Raw genomic sequence first — 15,855 nt, 5'->3', positions numbered from 1 at the left:
GTGTGCGCGCGCGTGTGTGCAGGTGGCAGTACTGGGCTTGAATTCAGGGCCTTCTGTTCTCTTTCACTCGAGATAGGTGCTATATCACTTGAGTCATACCTCCACTTTTTGCTGATTAATTGGAGCTAAGAGTCTCATAAACTTTTCTGCCTGGACTGGCTTCAAACCATGATCCTCAGATCTTAGCCTCCTAAACATCTAAGGTTACAGACATCACCCACTAGGCACTTCCCTTTGCCCAGTCTTTGATAGTTTTTTTTTTTTTGTTGTTCTGCTTTTGATATCATATGTAAGACTCTCTTATCATATCTAAGATCATCAACTTCTTACTGGTGTGTTGTTCTGAGAGTTTAGAGATTTAGTTTCTTACTTTAGGTCTTGGATCCAGTTCAGTTATTTTTGTATAGTGTGAGGTATGGGTTGAACTTCATTTTTTGGCAGGTACCTATGTAGATGCCATTTGTTGAGAAAACTTTTCTTTCTCTATTGGATGGTAATAGCACCCTTCATAACCTATACATGATAGATAGGTTATTCTCAACTCTGTTCTATTCTGTTGATACATTATTGTTCCAGATAAATATTTAAATTTGAAATACTTATTTTTGGTCTTGTTTTTCTTTTAAAGAGTCTTGACATCCGAGAAGATAATTTTAGTTTTGCTTTTTAAATACTGTATAATTTTTTTAGTCATGATGGTAAAATGAATTATATCTTAGAAATAATGATTCATTCTCCATTACATACTTAAAATGAATATAAATTCCAGGTATTTTGTAAGCCTAGAATTTTTACAAAAAAATCTTAATTATTTTGAAAAATAATATATTTTAAATAATTTTTTAGATTACAAAGCAATTAAATGTTCAGTGCCTCATTTGCTCCTAACAGTAATTTGGAAAGATATTATTCTATATATCAGGAGACGGAAGCATGAGAACATGCAGAGACCTATGCAGGCCACTCACTCAGCTTGCAGCAAACGCAAATCTCTTAACCATTTCTGCACCCTGACCACTGACTGAGCTCTAATGATTAGATTAGAAATGAGTATTTGGAAGGCTATTTATATGTGACAGAGTCTTTGAGTCCTGAGTCCTTGAGTCTCATTTATAGAAAGTAGGCTGCTCAATAGAGATGTGACCAGTCACCAGTAGAGAGACAGACTCACAGGCTCACTCAAGAGGTGGCGCATCCAGGTTCTTGGGCTCACTTGCTAAGGGATTGTCCTGTGCAGCTTCTGCTATATCACACCCTTGCGCAGATCACTTAGATTTAGAGTTGTTCTCCAATCTTCAAAATTGCAAATGTTAAATCTCTGACTTCTGACTTCTTTTGTTAATGATATTCCAGACTGTGGTTTCTTTCTGAAAAAAGAACAAAACAATTCTTAATTGTTGCTTTCATTTATTCAGCTTGTACTCAGTTACTTTTATGGGTCAGATATTCCTCTGCCCAGGGATAGATAAGATAGTACATAGTTTGGAGTTGACACACAAATCCCTTATCTCAGAGAAGTTTTGTTTGAATACTAAGGTAGATAGTAGATAACTAAAATAAGCCGTGTGGGGAATGAAGAAGTGGTCCAGGGAACCATCTGAGTTCTCTGGTGAACCTGGTGTTGATGGTTGCTGCTACCACATCAAAGGGAAGAGCTGTGCTTAATGAGCACCATTCTCTGATAGACTGAGGAGGAGTTAAGACTAGCTTGGAGAATGAACTAGAGTTGTGAGAGCATTTCCAGATAAGATTCTCACAGCAGGCTGAGCTTCTTTAATCCTTTGGGACACCACCACAAAGCACCATTTATATATCACCCGCATTGGTTTTTAGTAGCTTGCTTTTTGTGTCATAGTATTTATGCTTGAATGATTGATTCCCAAAGAGATCTAGCTCACTTCTCACCGCCATTTATCACTGAAACATTGGCATCCTCCATTTATTGCCCTGCACTTATTTTTTAAGTTTTTTTGTAGTAAGTACTAGCTTCTAGACATTTTATGTCATATATATTTGAGCACAGTTATTTTTTGTTTCCTTTCCCTAGCATGTAGACTGCAGGAAGGAAAGAACTTTTGTTTGTTTACTGGTCTGTTTATTTGGAAGTGTACATCTCCTAAACTGCTGTTGCTGCTGCTCTAACTCCCTGGCCGGAAGCTTCGTACCTATTTACTGACTTCATCTTTTTAAGATAGAAGGGATGGTGCCCATTTCAGGGATGAAAGGGCTTATTTGAAAAAAGTTCTTTATCTTTGTCTTTAATTTTTCCAAAGGACTCATTCTTTTTTTTTTTTTTTTGTTGGTCGTGGGGCTTGAACTCTGGGCTGTCCCTCAGCTCTTCAGCTCAAGGCGAGCGCTCTACCACTTGAGCTACAGTGCCACTTCCGGTTTTCTGGTGGTTTATTGGAGATAGGAGTCTCACGGTCTCTCCTGCCCGGGCTGGCTTTGAACCGCGATCCTCAGATCTCAGCCTCCTGAGTAGTTAGGATTACAGGCGTGAGCCACCAGTGCCCAGCTTCCAAAGGACTCATTCTTAACAAGAATTAAGCCAAGAGTCGAACTCTGTTCTGCCTGATACCATCTTAATTTTTTTTGTGGGGGGGGCAGGGTGTGTGTGTCTGGTTCTGGATCTTGAACTCAAGCCCTCATATTCTCACTCAGCTTTCTTGCCACAGATGATACTCTGCTAATGGAGCCATACCTCCAGTCTGTTATTTTGTTGATGAAATGTAGAATAGAGTTCATAAGCTTTTCTGCCAGGACTGGCATTGACTTGTGATCCTCCAGTTCTCAGCCTCCTAGGTAGCTAGGATTACAGGTCTAAGCCACAGGCACCCAGGTGGAGATTTCTGTTGGTGGTGGTGGTGGTTTGTTTCGTAGACAGGGTATATCATTACATAGCCCTGTCTGGTTTTGAACTTAAGATCCTGAGTCTTGCTTCCACCTCCTAAGAGTTGGAATAGTAAGTATTTGCTACCATACTGGTTCCAGCTTGAATTTTTATGATTTAGAATCTAAAAATACCTTTTTTCAAGTTATAACTGCATTTAACATCAAAACTTCAAGCATTTGACAGCATACTGTCAAATGTTGAGTCTCTATACAGAGAGCAGCAAGGTTTCTTTCTGTGACAATAGAACCAATTGATATTTTGTTGGTATCATCCTAGACATGGATCTCAGATTTGTTTGATAACATTCAATTTCACTTTAGTAATCCATTATGAGAGAAAAATAAGAGAAAAAATACTGGAAACAATCCATCAAGAGACTGTTACCCATGTGATTCTAACCTGTTGAGGATACGTGCATATGTACCCTTTGGATTTCGTATTATTCTACTTAATATTTAGGACTTTGTTCATGTGGCCTGAGCATCTGTAATGGGTAGGAGTAATGTCCCTATCGCTTCTGACGCCCGCCTTCTCGCCCCTCACTCTCATCTGTGTCCCGTTGGCTCTCACAGGGCAGGAGGGATTGTATACATTTTTTTCCATAGCAGACCTTCTCTTGCTTTCCTTCTACATTTTACTGGTTTTTTATTTCCCCATTTTTCATATTGGATTGTTTTGTCCTTGTATGTCCCAACTATTAGTTTGAGCACTCACAAAAATGTTCTCTTTTCATTCCTTTATTTAGTTATTTAAAAGAAATTCCTTCCTGGTGTTCCTTTTATATCTTTTTACCTACATTAATCATTTGTACTGGAGTGATACTCCTTTGTGTAAGATCTTTTAGCTTAACATATATATATATATATATATATACACACACACACACACACACACACACACACATATATGTATTTTTTTCAGCTATGGGGCTTGAACTCTGGGCCTGGGCACTGTCCCTCAGCTCTTCAGCTCAAGGCTGTAGCTCTACCACTTGAGCCACGGTGCCACTTCCAGTTTTCTCGTGGTTTATTGGAGATCAGAGTTTCGGGGACTTTCCTGCGTGGGCTGGCTTTTGAACCTCGATCCTCAGATCTCAGCCTCCTGAGTAGCTAGGGTGACAGGCGTGAGCCACCAGCGCCTGGCACTTTACTTCCTTTTTAGTAATTTCTTTTTTTTCATGGAGAGGCTTTCTTGCTGTGGACGTCTTTAATAGCCAGTGTCTAATTAGACATGCCCACAGTACCATTGGATGGCAGGGTTCAATCTTCCTAAAGCAATGAGCTGTGGGAGGAGGCCGAGCCACTAGCATTTCAAAATCCCAGGAGGCCCTGGGCAGCGTGCGCCAGGCTGTATCTCCCTGGTGCCAATGTGCTGCTTGTCAGTTTCAAATGGCAGCCCCCTAGTTCATCGCCTAGATGGGAGGAGAATCCTTTTAAATCTTCCTGAGACCCTGGGAAATGACCACTTTGAGATAGGAAAGAGCCTGTCTCTTTGGAAGGCTGTCAGTAAGTAGAGGCCACTGGCACCAGTGCCAGGTTTGAGTCCAGGCAGTTACTGGTGGCAGGAGTAGTCCTGCGCTGCCGTGTTCTTGGGATGCCCTTAGTGAGATACTGTATTTCTGTCCCGGTGACAGTCCTACCACCTGTGGGCCCAGAGAGGGGACGTCCCATGGCGACCATGGAGACACGCACCACCCTTCACTGCTGGATGCTGATTTTTGTCCAGTGACAAACTTACTTTCTAGTTAACAAAACAACTTTAAAAATAGCGTGTGCAGTACGATCTCTTTGAAAGTACTTAATTCAAATGTCACAAAAATGTTAATTCACCTATAACTTATAGCTTGTCTGTTTTATAGAAGTCTATAGCTCCTCAAAGAATTTCTTTTAAAAGTCCTTTTAAATGTTTGTTTTCCTACATTTTAACTAAATCTTCAATCTGTGTAAAAAGTGAAGTGTATACATAGGAGGGAAAGATGGTACACTTCACAACAAACCAGTGTGTGCTCTCACGCTTCTAGTCTATGCCCTTTCAGAGCTTCAGGTGCTTGATGAGTTCACTATTTTTAAGTAACCATAACTAGAATTTCAACCATGTCATTTCTCTCAGACTATAACCTGACCAGAGTGCTAGGTTATCTAAAATTTACAAATCTGTTAGTGTAAACTTATGCTGAGGTCTCCTAAGTGTATTGTCCATTCCCTTGCTTATTATTTTCCAAGCCCAGTCTCTCCTTATAGATACCACCAACTTGAGTGAATGTCTCCGCCTTGTACTGTCTAAGGCTCTCACCTGGCACCTAGATTAGGCACCTAGATTGTCTTTTTTTTTTTTTAATTGTGAAAATACCGTACAGAGGTGTTATAATTACATGGGCAAAGTAATGAGGACATTTCTTTTTTTTGGGGGGGGGGGGGAAGGGGCGGTCGTGGGGCCTGAACTCTGGGCCTGGATGCTGTCCCTTCAGCTCAAGGCTAGCGCTCTACCACTTGAGCCACAGCACCACTTTGGGCTTTTTTCTTTTTGCTTATGTGGTGCTGAGGAATCAAATCCAGGGCCTCATGCATGCAAGGCAAGCACTCTACCCCTGAGCCACCTTGCCAGCCCTAATGAGAACATTTCTTATCAAGCATTGTAGCCTCCGCCTTTGTTGTCTTTTAGGTGTTCCTCACCCCCTAGCCTAGAGACTAATTAGAAAACCTGCATTACACCTTCTGGGATCTCTAGTACTAGAAGAAAATGCTCTGACACAGTGTTTTAAAATGTTTCTGTGCAGAAAAACTTGGAGATCTTGTGGAACTGTAGGTTGATTTTCTTGTTCTAATGTAGCATTTATGACACATTCCCAAATGCTCTAAGGCAGGTGGTCTGCAAACCTCACTTTGATTGGCAACCTCATAGTTTCACCAAATGTCGGCTGCTGAGGCCACCAGTCCAGCAGAGGGACAAAAATATATCTTAAAAAATTGTTAAATGTTCCGCTTTTTCTGCAGTATACAAATAGTGCTAAGAAGTGAAGAAATTTAAGTCAATGTAGAGGAGTAATTGATGATACTCTATCTTCTATCAGTGTCCTCCCCCATTTATGAAACCAATCAACAGAAATGGACTGTAGCTTCTCTCCTTTCCATAGATTCCAGACTAAATGAGATTATAAGTTAACTCTGATTTCTTGCTTTGATAGATTCAGGCTTAAAAGAGCTTTCAGAACACATTTCTGGTAACCTGATTTACCTAGTCTTTCTCTGACTTCTGCTTTTCTTTAGTTCTCCTAGCTTTAGGAGCAGATCCAATTTTCCAATAAATTTTAAAATGCATGAGTATAACACTTTAGAGTCAAGAGTTCCTCACAAGTATAACCATGAGCCTCTGGCTCACACCTATAAGCTTAGCTACTCAAGAGGCAAAGATCTGGAGGATCACAGCTGAAAGCCAGCTCTGGCAGAGAATACTTAGAGTCCATCTCGGAAATAACCAGTAAAAGGTCAAACTGGAAAGTGGCAGTACACCAGCTGAGCAAGCCCAAGGCTTTTAGCTTAAACCCCAGTACCAAGAAAATAGGGCTATATATCAGTAGCCTGCATCTTAAACACATTTGTTTTCATGGTCCAAAACATTAAATGGAAAATCCCAGAAATATTTAAAAAGTTAAAAAAATTATTGCTGTGTATTGCTATAGTTATTCTTTCTTATTTTAGCTATTTTTATTTCTTACAGTGCCTAATTTATAAATTAAACTTTATCATAGTATGTAGGAATAGGAAAAGCATAGTTTTTTCCCCCTTTCTTTGGTTTCAGATTTTTGCTGGGGGTCTTAAACCATATAGGGCAGACTGCAGTCTGCTACAAACCTTATAAAATCTTTCCTGTTCCATTTTTTCTTTTCCTCTCTCTCTCTTACCCTTCCTCCCTCTTCCCTCTCTCCTTCTCTCCCTCTCTCTTTCCCTCCCTCTCTCCCTTCCCCCTCTCTTTCCTTCTCATTTTCTCTCTCCCTCTCTCTTCCTCTTAAGATTCTTTTGGTTAAGAAAGCATTAGTGTATGAAAGAAGTACTTGACATCTGGAAGACTAATTAACCTGAGGAGATCATAAACAATAGGCCCTGCAGTGAGCAGCATTTGTGTCCATAGGCCTGGCTCAGGGCAGGTGTTGCCTATGGGTCTGCTATGTATGCTCTTGTCAGATTTGAGGCCTTAGCCTGTGTACACAGTGTGGAAAAGTCACACACATGAATTTCAATGAATGTAGCCAAAACAGGAACTTGTTTTTTATGGTTTTTTTTCCCTTTTATGCAGAGAATTTTACTTGGTAAACAAGCACTAGTCAATTTTAAGTATTCTGAGTCAAGCAAACTGAAAAATATATATATAAGAAAATAAATGCTACTTAACTATCAGTCAGTCTGAGTACTTAGACTAGTGAATTTTGACTCTTAGTTTGCAGTATTGCAGTTTTTCTTGTTTAAAAACCACAAACACACCTCTGTACAGTATTTTTACAATAAAAAACATATATGTGTGTGTATATATACATATATATACATATATGTATATATGTATATGTATATATGTATACACACACACACACACACACACACACATATACACACACATACATATATATATGTATATAAAGAAAAAGCACAAACAGATAATAGAGATTGTGCCGGGTGTCTGTGTCTCACGCCTGTAATCCTAGCTACTCAGGAGGCTGAGATCTGAGGATCTCAGTTCAAAGCCAGCCCAGACAGGAACGTCCATGAGACTTTTCAATAAACAGCCAGAAAACCAGAAGTGGTGCTGTGGCTCAAGTGGTACAGCCCTAGCTTCGAGCTGAAGAGCTGAGGGACAGTGCCCAGGCCCAGAGTTCAAGCCCTATGACCAACAACAACAACAATAACAAAAATGGTGATTGTATTTTTAATAGCTAAAAGCTACAGCTCTGCTCTGACTTAAAAATAGTATTTGCTATAGAGCAGCTTATTAAATAAATAATGTAAAGGGTTATAAAATATTGTATGATTTTAATAGGTTTATTAAAGTAAGTAAAGCTTTCAAAAATGAGATATTGAATGTATAAAATGGCAATTTTGTGGCTTTAAAAACTGATTGAGTTTTTGTAACAAGTGTCTGTAGTTACTTATGACTTTAGTAGATAATATATGTAAATATATATAATTATATTATGTTAACTATGTCTTTAAAAAATCTTAGAACATTGCCAGTATATTTATTTAGTTCAATTTTTTCCTTTAATGTGAATTCAAGGCAGCTTTAAAAATGCATACAACATATTAAGTAAATTAGAGTGAGTGAGGAAGTCAGCATAGAGTGCAAATGTTGATTTCACAAGATAAAATACATGGCAGGAAATATCATACTCAGAGGACATTTACCCTTGAAGGCTGTTATTTTCTGATGAATCTTCTATGACGTACTTTTATGAAATGAAACTTGCTATAGAGGCTGTCCAATCAATAAAACCATGAAGTAAAAGCATGTAGCATATATCTAAAGTCTCACAGCAATGGTCAGACCTCTAGCCTATGGGCTATTACCAGGCCTAGGGAAGTAAGAGCTACAAATTGTGTTTGGAGCCTAGTGTCCATTGTGTGGTGCTGTTGGGTTGTTTGTACTACCTGGGGAAGGATCATCTGAAACTGTAGGTGAAGCAGCCATGAATCATATCCAGACCTGTCCTGTGCTGTGCAGAGCTCATGGAACTATTCCACTGGCGATTCAGTCAGATAAATTTCAAAAATACCTTTTTTTTTTCATGTATGTTTTAGAAACATGAATTTCAGACCAAGTGTTAGTGGCTCATGCCTGTAATTCTAGCTCAGGATGCTGAGATCTGAGGAGATACATCATAGAAACTCTTATCTCCAGTTAACTAGCAAACAGCTGGAAGTGGAGATGTGGTTCAAGAGGTAGACTGCCATCCTTGAGCAAAATAGTTAAGGAGTGGGCCCTGGCCCTGTCTCAAGCCCCAGTCCTGGCACACAGAAAAAGGGGGAGGGAAGGGGAAGGAAAAAGGAAGGAAAAGGAAAGGAAAGTGCATATAAAATACCTGGAGAAGATTCAGTTCATGAAGTGTATTGAAACCTTGAAACACTAAGGTGAATAAAACACTGTTTTCATTTCCAGTGGACCTCTCAGCTCTAGGAAGAGATCTGTAATGGCATTTTACATGCTTATTGCTGCTATACATTAGGTGTTCTTGACATTCAGAACACAACAAAGAAAAAAGATATATTTTCTCTTACAGAGAGAACATAAAATATCAGCTATACAGCAAGTCACTGTATCTTTTTTTTCTCTGTGAAATCTCTTTACAGAAATGTTATTGTCAAAGTGATGAGAGCAGTTACTGTTACATGAGTAAGATAGTGACTATATTTCTTGTCGAACTTGTTATCCCCTCTCTCATTTTTCTCCTTTCCCTCTCCCCTCTCCCCCAAGTTGTACAGGTCATTTCCAACATACTGTCTTGTGAGTATCACTGTTGTTGCATTGTTTTACCCCTTTGTCCTTTGTCTCACCATTTTGTTGTTCCCTTTCCCTTCCCTAATTCAGACAAACATATATACAATTCCCAGGGAACCAAAATCAAATACAGTGACAACAGGGGATAAACCATAGGGGGGAAAACACAAAAGCAAAAAGACATTACATAGTACATTAACAACAACAACAAGTTGATAACTGTAGCTGTGACGGAGAGCTGCTCCACTGAGATGACATTTTTCTGTTTCATAATTTCCAGGAGACAGGGAAAGCACACACCAGCATGGGAGATGAGGGCAAGGGAACAAGTATACCCTTCAAAAGTCACTTCAGTGGCCTGTTTCCTCCAATCAGCTCCCACCACCTTTTACTCAGTCAACTAAGATTCATCTACTGATGACATCCAGGCCCTTAACCACCTATCAACTGTAGCTGGAACCAAGGTTTCATAGCCAAACCCCAACCCTGTAAATAAATACTTGCTGAACAAATGGAGGGACAGTTTAACAAATGGGATAAATGAGGTAGTGATCCATTGGTTGTGACTATTAAATGAAATATTTGAAGTAGCCCTGTTTTCTCTATTGTGAATGTATGCGATGACAAGGACATCACCAAGAATCAAAGAAAAATTGAGTTGGTAGAGTGAGGAGTGGGCTAGTTCTGAAAATAATTGATGTGAGATATACATTTGAGGTGCTAGCAGAACGACCAGAGTGTAAATGCCCAGAATTCATTTCAGTCACTATCAAATGGCAGTTTGGAATGACTTTTCCTGTGGTTTTCTAAATATTATAATGTATATCTATATGTATATGGATGGGCACAAGTAAACTAAGGGAGCTAATTTTTAACACTTTGTGTTGACATGATTCAGCAATGAATTAGAATTGCAAAAAAGGCAGCTATTATTATTCCTTTAAGGAAGTTTCTGAGCTGAAGTTTCTTTAGGCTAGTAGAGAATGATGGAAAATATTAGGGCTGACTGTGCAGAGTTTTTTGGCAGGAAATGATTAAGAATGTCTTTCAAGTTTCTTAATATAACTATACCTCAAAGATTCATCTCTTATAATACAGTATTTTTAGGAAGTAGAGGAGAAATAGGAAAATATTTGCAAAAAAGTAATATCACTTTCCTCTATACTAGTGTTTATTTTCTTAGACTTTGCTCATATAAATGCATCTTTCTTTGTAGGTTTGTTAAAATATAAAGCATTTTCTATAAAAGTGAGTAAAGAGATTTCTCCAGTTTTTTTTAGAAGAAGAAATATAGGAGGGTTCAAGTTTCCATTAAAAAAAATCTCTTGTCAATAAGACTTCATTTTTGTCTTAGTTGGAGCCTATTGTTGGCTCCTCAGGAGCAATGGTTACCATGTCCTATGGTCTATTAAAATCTAGAAGAAAAGACAAGATTGTATGTTTAACTGTTCCACCTGAAATAACATTGAATTGCAATCCTCTTTAGATGCTATGAATTTACATTATACCTAATTTTTACTTGAAGAAATGTGAAAGGTGAAGACTGTCACAGTTCACAAAATGGCACATCTTAATGATTCTTCCTTGATTTTTGTAGCTTCCAGTGCCAGCTGGTTTATTCAGTGAGACTAGTGAATAGGTATGTGAGTTTAACTTCACAGTTACTTGTTCTGAATTCTATGCAAGCGTTCTTTTGAAGAATTTCTATTGTTATAAAGGTGAATTACAGAAGGTTTACAGTTGCGTAAGTCAAAGAGAACATTTCTATTTTGGACAGTGTCACCCCTTCCTTTGTACTCTTCCAGTTTTTCCTTCCCATCTCCAATATATAGGGCCTCTGAAAAGGACATAGCAGTAACCTTTGGATTTCTTCCTTGGTTTCCTTTCTACTTGGAATTCCTTCCCTGTACTCCATTAAGCTGTGACTTAATCTGATGTTGCCTATCTCCCAGGGATATAAAACTGCAGTTGTGTTAGTTAGCATAAGATTGCTGGAAGGTCAGCTTTGTTATTTTTGAAATGCCAGAGGAGTCAAGGAGAAGACTTAGCACGCATGCACTGTTCACAGTTGTCAGATTTGTCCAGGAGTACTGGTGATTGTTGGAGACATGAGTATTTCTATCTTAATTACCGTGGCTACCTCGTTGGCCTTTGGTAGGATGTTATGACCCTGTTGCCTGTTGTCCCTGGATTGAGGGCAATGCTTAGAATGAATTGTATTTTTTTCAGCTGTTTTGGGGTTGCCAGGACTGAAACCATGGTCAGTTTTTTTTTTTATACTTATGTCATTACTAAATATTTACTCTATAATTCAGGGTAGAAGTTTTCCCTTTAATATTTGCAGGACTAGACTAGTGACTTAGTGATTAGCCGCCAAAAGTTAAATATTATTTGAATATATTTGCTACTTGGTCACAAAATTCTTCATTCCAAGTTTTATAATTAGTATATTTCACATCTCTTTCCAGTTTATTTTGTTTCTTAAATGGAACACCATTTTCATTCCCAAATATCTTTCCTGTGTTATTGAGAACCAGAATGGCTTACTGTGGAAGCAATGTGCTCTTTGTCCAGATGTATTGAATAAATTTTATAGCCTATTCAATAAACACTGACATTCCTTAACATGCATGGTGCAGCCATAGAATACTTCAGTAAACATTCTCTTCTTTGTTTTCAGCTTTGTGCTAATTAAAATTCTATTTGGTACATTTTCTCATGTCTTAGAGGTCATTCTCTAAGCAGGAATTATTCCTCCCACTGCAGGATAACCTGAGTAGAATTTTTAGTACTTGCAATGAGCTGTAAAATATGTAAGTACTTGATGGTGTTGTATAAGGAAGGTTGTAGAAGGCGGTGGATATGCAGAGAATTTGGTGGTCTGGAAGGTTGTTGACTCTATATATTTCACTTAAAGAGTCTAATTTTTTTAGCTGAGCAGTTAGAAATACTGCAGTAACATTTTAAGGACCATTTACGGTATTGGTTGAAATTGTATGGTGGTGCTTTGGGTTGCCTTTAGTATCTGATAAACAGTTGTGTTCTTTTAGGGAGAGGGGATTGTATATGGTGCATGGTTTTCACTATGGAGAGAAAAGAGAAGAAATGTGACTCTCTTAGGAACAAGTAGGGAAATGACAAGGAGAAATCAGTCTACGGAAGATCACTTCACTTTTAGTATTTTACTTTTATTTTAGTGTTTTTAAAATCTTTTAAGCATGTATTATACTTTATTGTGATCCAAACTAAAATCAATTCACTATTATTCCTTTAGTAATAGTTTTTTTTTGTTATTACTATCCAGTATTATAAACTGTAAATAATGCCACACTTTCATATGAGTGGCAATGGAATCGATTTTTCTTCTCGCTTCCTCCTTTCCTTCCTCCCTCCCCTTTCCTTTTCCTTTTCCTTTTTCTTTTCCTTTTTCCTATCTTTTCCTTTCCTTTTCCCTTTCCCTTTTCTTTTCTCTTTCCCTTTCCTTTTCCCTTTTCCTTTCCTCCCTCCCTTCTTCCTCCTATCTGTTGTCTTCTTTCCCTCAACATTCCTGCTTCAACTTGACTTCATTACCATGCTTGGTAATCTCAATTTAAACAGCTTGTCTCTTAATCTTGTCGCTATGTTGGTAGTCATCCCTCGCATCAGACCCACCTTGTCATCATCTCGTCCCCTCTCTGTCCTCCATGTCCTTCCTTCCTTTCCAAAGTTATTGTCAACCTGTTGTACCTCTCTTGTTTTGTTATTTTTGTTGGTAAAACCTTCAGCTGTCATTAAATTCAGGGCTACTTGTAGCTTCTTGTTAAATGAGCTAATACAAAGTAGATACAACATCTAAAAAATCTTCTAAATCTTTCAATACTATCAAACTGGTTTATGTTAAATCATTTAGATATCTACTGTCTTTATAAAAGTTGTCACAATAATGAAATGACTCATGTTTTATGTGATTTTTTTACTGTTTATATGCTTTTTTATTTTATTGTCAAAGTGAAGTACAGAGGGGTTACAGTTACATAGGTAAGGTAGTGATTTCATTTCTTGTCTGATTTGTTACCCCTACCCTCATATTTCTCCCTCTTTCCTTCCCCCTCAACCCCTCCCCAGTTGTACAGATCATTTCCAACATACTGTCTTGTGAGTATCGCTGTTGCATAAGTTCCCCCTTTGTCCTTTTTCTCCCCATTTTGTGGTTCCCTAGTTTGCGTGATTTTTAATAATCTGTTGACAAGTGGAAATGTAATTATTGTTTGCACTCTAACACAAATTGCAATAGACTCTACATTGGGCCACAGGAATTCTTAAGAGTAAATGCAAAATTTTCAGGGTGTGAAATTTTCATACATTCATGTGGTTTGCAGGAAAAACTAGCATCTTTAGTGTACAACATGTATCTCATAAATAAAAATAATTCAAGTGTTTCATAGAGCTAATGTTTTTCTTATGCTCGTCATAAGACTAATGTCTATGTAAATGTATATTAATAGGAAATTGCCCGGCATTTGCGCCCTGACACCCTCAGAGCAATCTTTGGTAAAACTAAGATCCGGAATGCTGTTCACTGTACGGATCTGCCAGAGGACGGCCTGCTAGAGGTAAGCCAGGGACGGGCCAGCTCCTGTTCACATGACAGTCCCATAAGGAATCCCAGCAGGAAAATCCGGCGTAGGAGAAGCCATGTTAATAGTCTAGGGTTACACTGTTACTTGGCCATCTGATAACATTGGACTGTAACTTTAAAGGACCGGTAGGATGGATTTGTCCCACATGTTCCAAAGCTGGAGCAAGAGAAGTGCTTGAATCCCAGGAGTTCCAGGCTACCCCTAACACCATTGAACACAGGAGTTCCAGGCTAGCCCGGACACCTTTATAAGGCTCTGTCTCTGAGGAGAAAAAGAGTTCAAATTTTAGGATGCTAAATATATAACATATATATATTCATTAAAGAATTAAAGATATAGTTTAAAATAATAAGCAAGACACTACAGCATCAATTAAATTATGTGACATAAGTTTTTAAATCAGGTGGCAGTACCATTTGTCAGACCATGTTGTTACAAGTCATGAAAATATTCCACTGAAATTTAAGAGCACAGTAGAAAAGCAAATGGCATAAAATCTCATAGCTCCATTTCTTAGTGCTTTTTATATGTCAAGTTCTACCATGATACATGCTTTGTATAAATCACTTATTTCACAAAACCATAATAACACTAATAGCCTGGTATTATTATGTCTATCTTTTCTGGAAAATGAAATTGAGACACAGAGAGGTTAAGTAACATCCCCAAATCAAATACTTAATAGAAGACAGAGCCATATTTTGACCTCTAATTTATTTAATTAATTTAAATAAGAAAAAATGAAAACTGATTTTAAAAAGTAAAAATCTATTTTGGGGCTTAAAGGCTCATTTCTAAGCTAAAAGCAAAGAAAGAAAGGTCAGCTAAGAAGTTGCTATTTTTAACTTATTTGTAGTTTTAAAGCTTTTATGTATTTCTAAGGAAATTAAATGAAATTTAAAGAAAAATGACAAATTTAAGTGATTATAATAGCAATGGCCAAAACTAGTTGCTATTCTTAATCTATATTTTTGTGATTGTTACTTGCTTTCTGTGTAAAAATCTATTAGTCTTTTTTATTATTTCTGCCTTTGAAGTCATATATAAAAGTCTCCCCCCCTCCCCATATTTCTTCTTCAATTTAAATTTTATAAACCACCTGGAATTTATTTGATCTTTTGGATGAGGTATGGATTTTGCAAGTTGTCACCACATTGTATATTCTATTGTTTTATTGTTCTTCGTCATTTATTGAATACTTACAAATACCTAAACTTGTTTATGGACTTTAAATTTTAGCCCATTAGTATGTCTCAGCAAAATACTATTTTTATTATTGCCGTTTATACTTTACAAAAGTTTTTTTTTGTTATTCTCTTAAATGTATTTCTCCAAATGAACTTTATGTGTGTTCTGTCAAGTGCTTTGTTGTACCACTGGAAGATGCAAGTAGGACCTTGATTAACATGACAGTATGTTTATATATTAATGTGGGGGTGTCATGTGTATAGTTCTGAGTCTCTCCAAATCCATATAATACACATGCCTCACCTTTTATGCAAGCAGTAGTTACTTTTTATTTTCTACTTTGGGGCATGAACTTAGGGCCTTGTACTCTCGCTTATTTTTCCAGTCAAGGCTGACACTCTTCCACTTCAGGCACACGTCCAGCTTTTGTGCTGGTTAATTGAAGATAGGATACATTTCTGCCATCTAATTCTCAGACTGTCAAGTTCCACCAGTTCTCTCAATAAGGTACTTTCATAGCAAATAGGTCTAAGACAGAATCATGCATTTCACTTAATTTTCTTCTTAGTCTCTTTCAATCTAGAGCAGTTTGTCCATTTTTCTCTGACTTTCTTGACCTTGGAATCTTTGAAAATAACAAGCAGAGATTTTAATTAAATTTATTCATTAATT

General features: G+C 37.7%; 1 protein-coding gene across 3 annotated transcripts in view; it reads left to right on the top strand.

Annotated features, from left to right (window-relative positions):
* Nucleotides 1-15,855, top strand: part of Nme7 (NME/NM23 family member 7) — a 95,403-nt gene that overhangs the window by 56,369 nt on the left and 23,179 nt on the right. For 2 of the 3 annotated variants that reach the window (XM_042674280.1, XM_042674281.1), the window contains one exon: nt 13,861-13,968. The exons of the other annotated variant lie outside the window; for it this stretch is intronic. In XM_042674280.1, the coding sequence (XP_042530214.1) occupies nt 13,861-13,968 (108 nt within the window). The remainder of the gene's footprint in view (nt 1-13,860; nt 13,969-15,855) is intronic. 3 annotated transcript variants of the gene reach the window in all.

Source organism: Dipodomys spectabilis, unplaced genomic scaffold (assembly GCF_019054845.1).
Source record: "Dipodomys spectabilis isolate Male_0828 unplaced genomic scaffold, ASM1905484v1 ptg000019l, whole genome shotgun sequence".
NCBI lineage: Eukaryota > Metazoa > Chordata > Mammalia > Rodentia > Heteromyidae > Dipodomys > Dipodomys spectabilis.
Note: the sequence above shows the minus strand (reverse complement) of the source record. Positions and strands in the feature narration are given on the sequence as shown.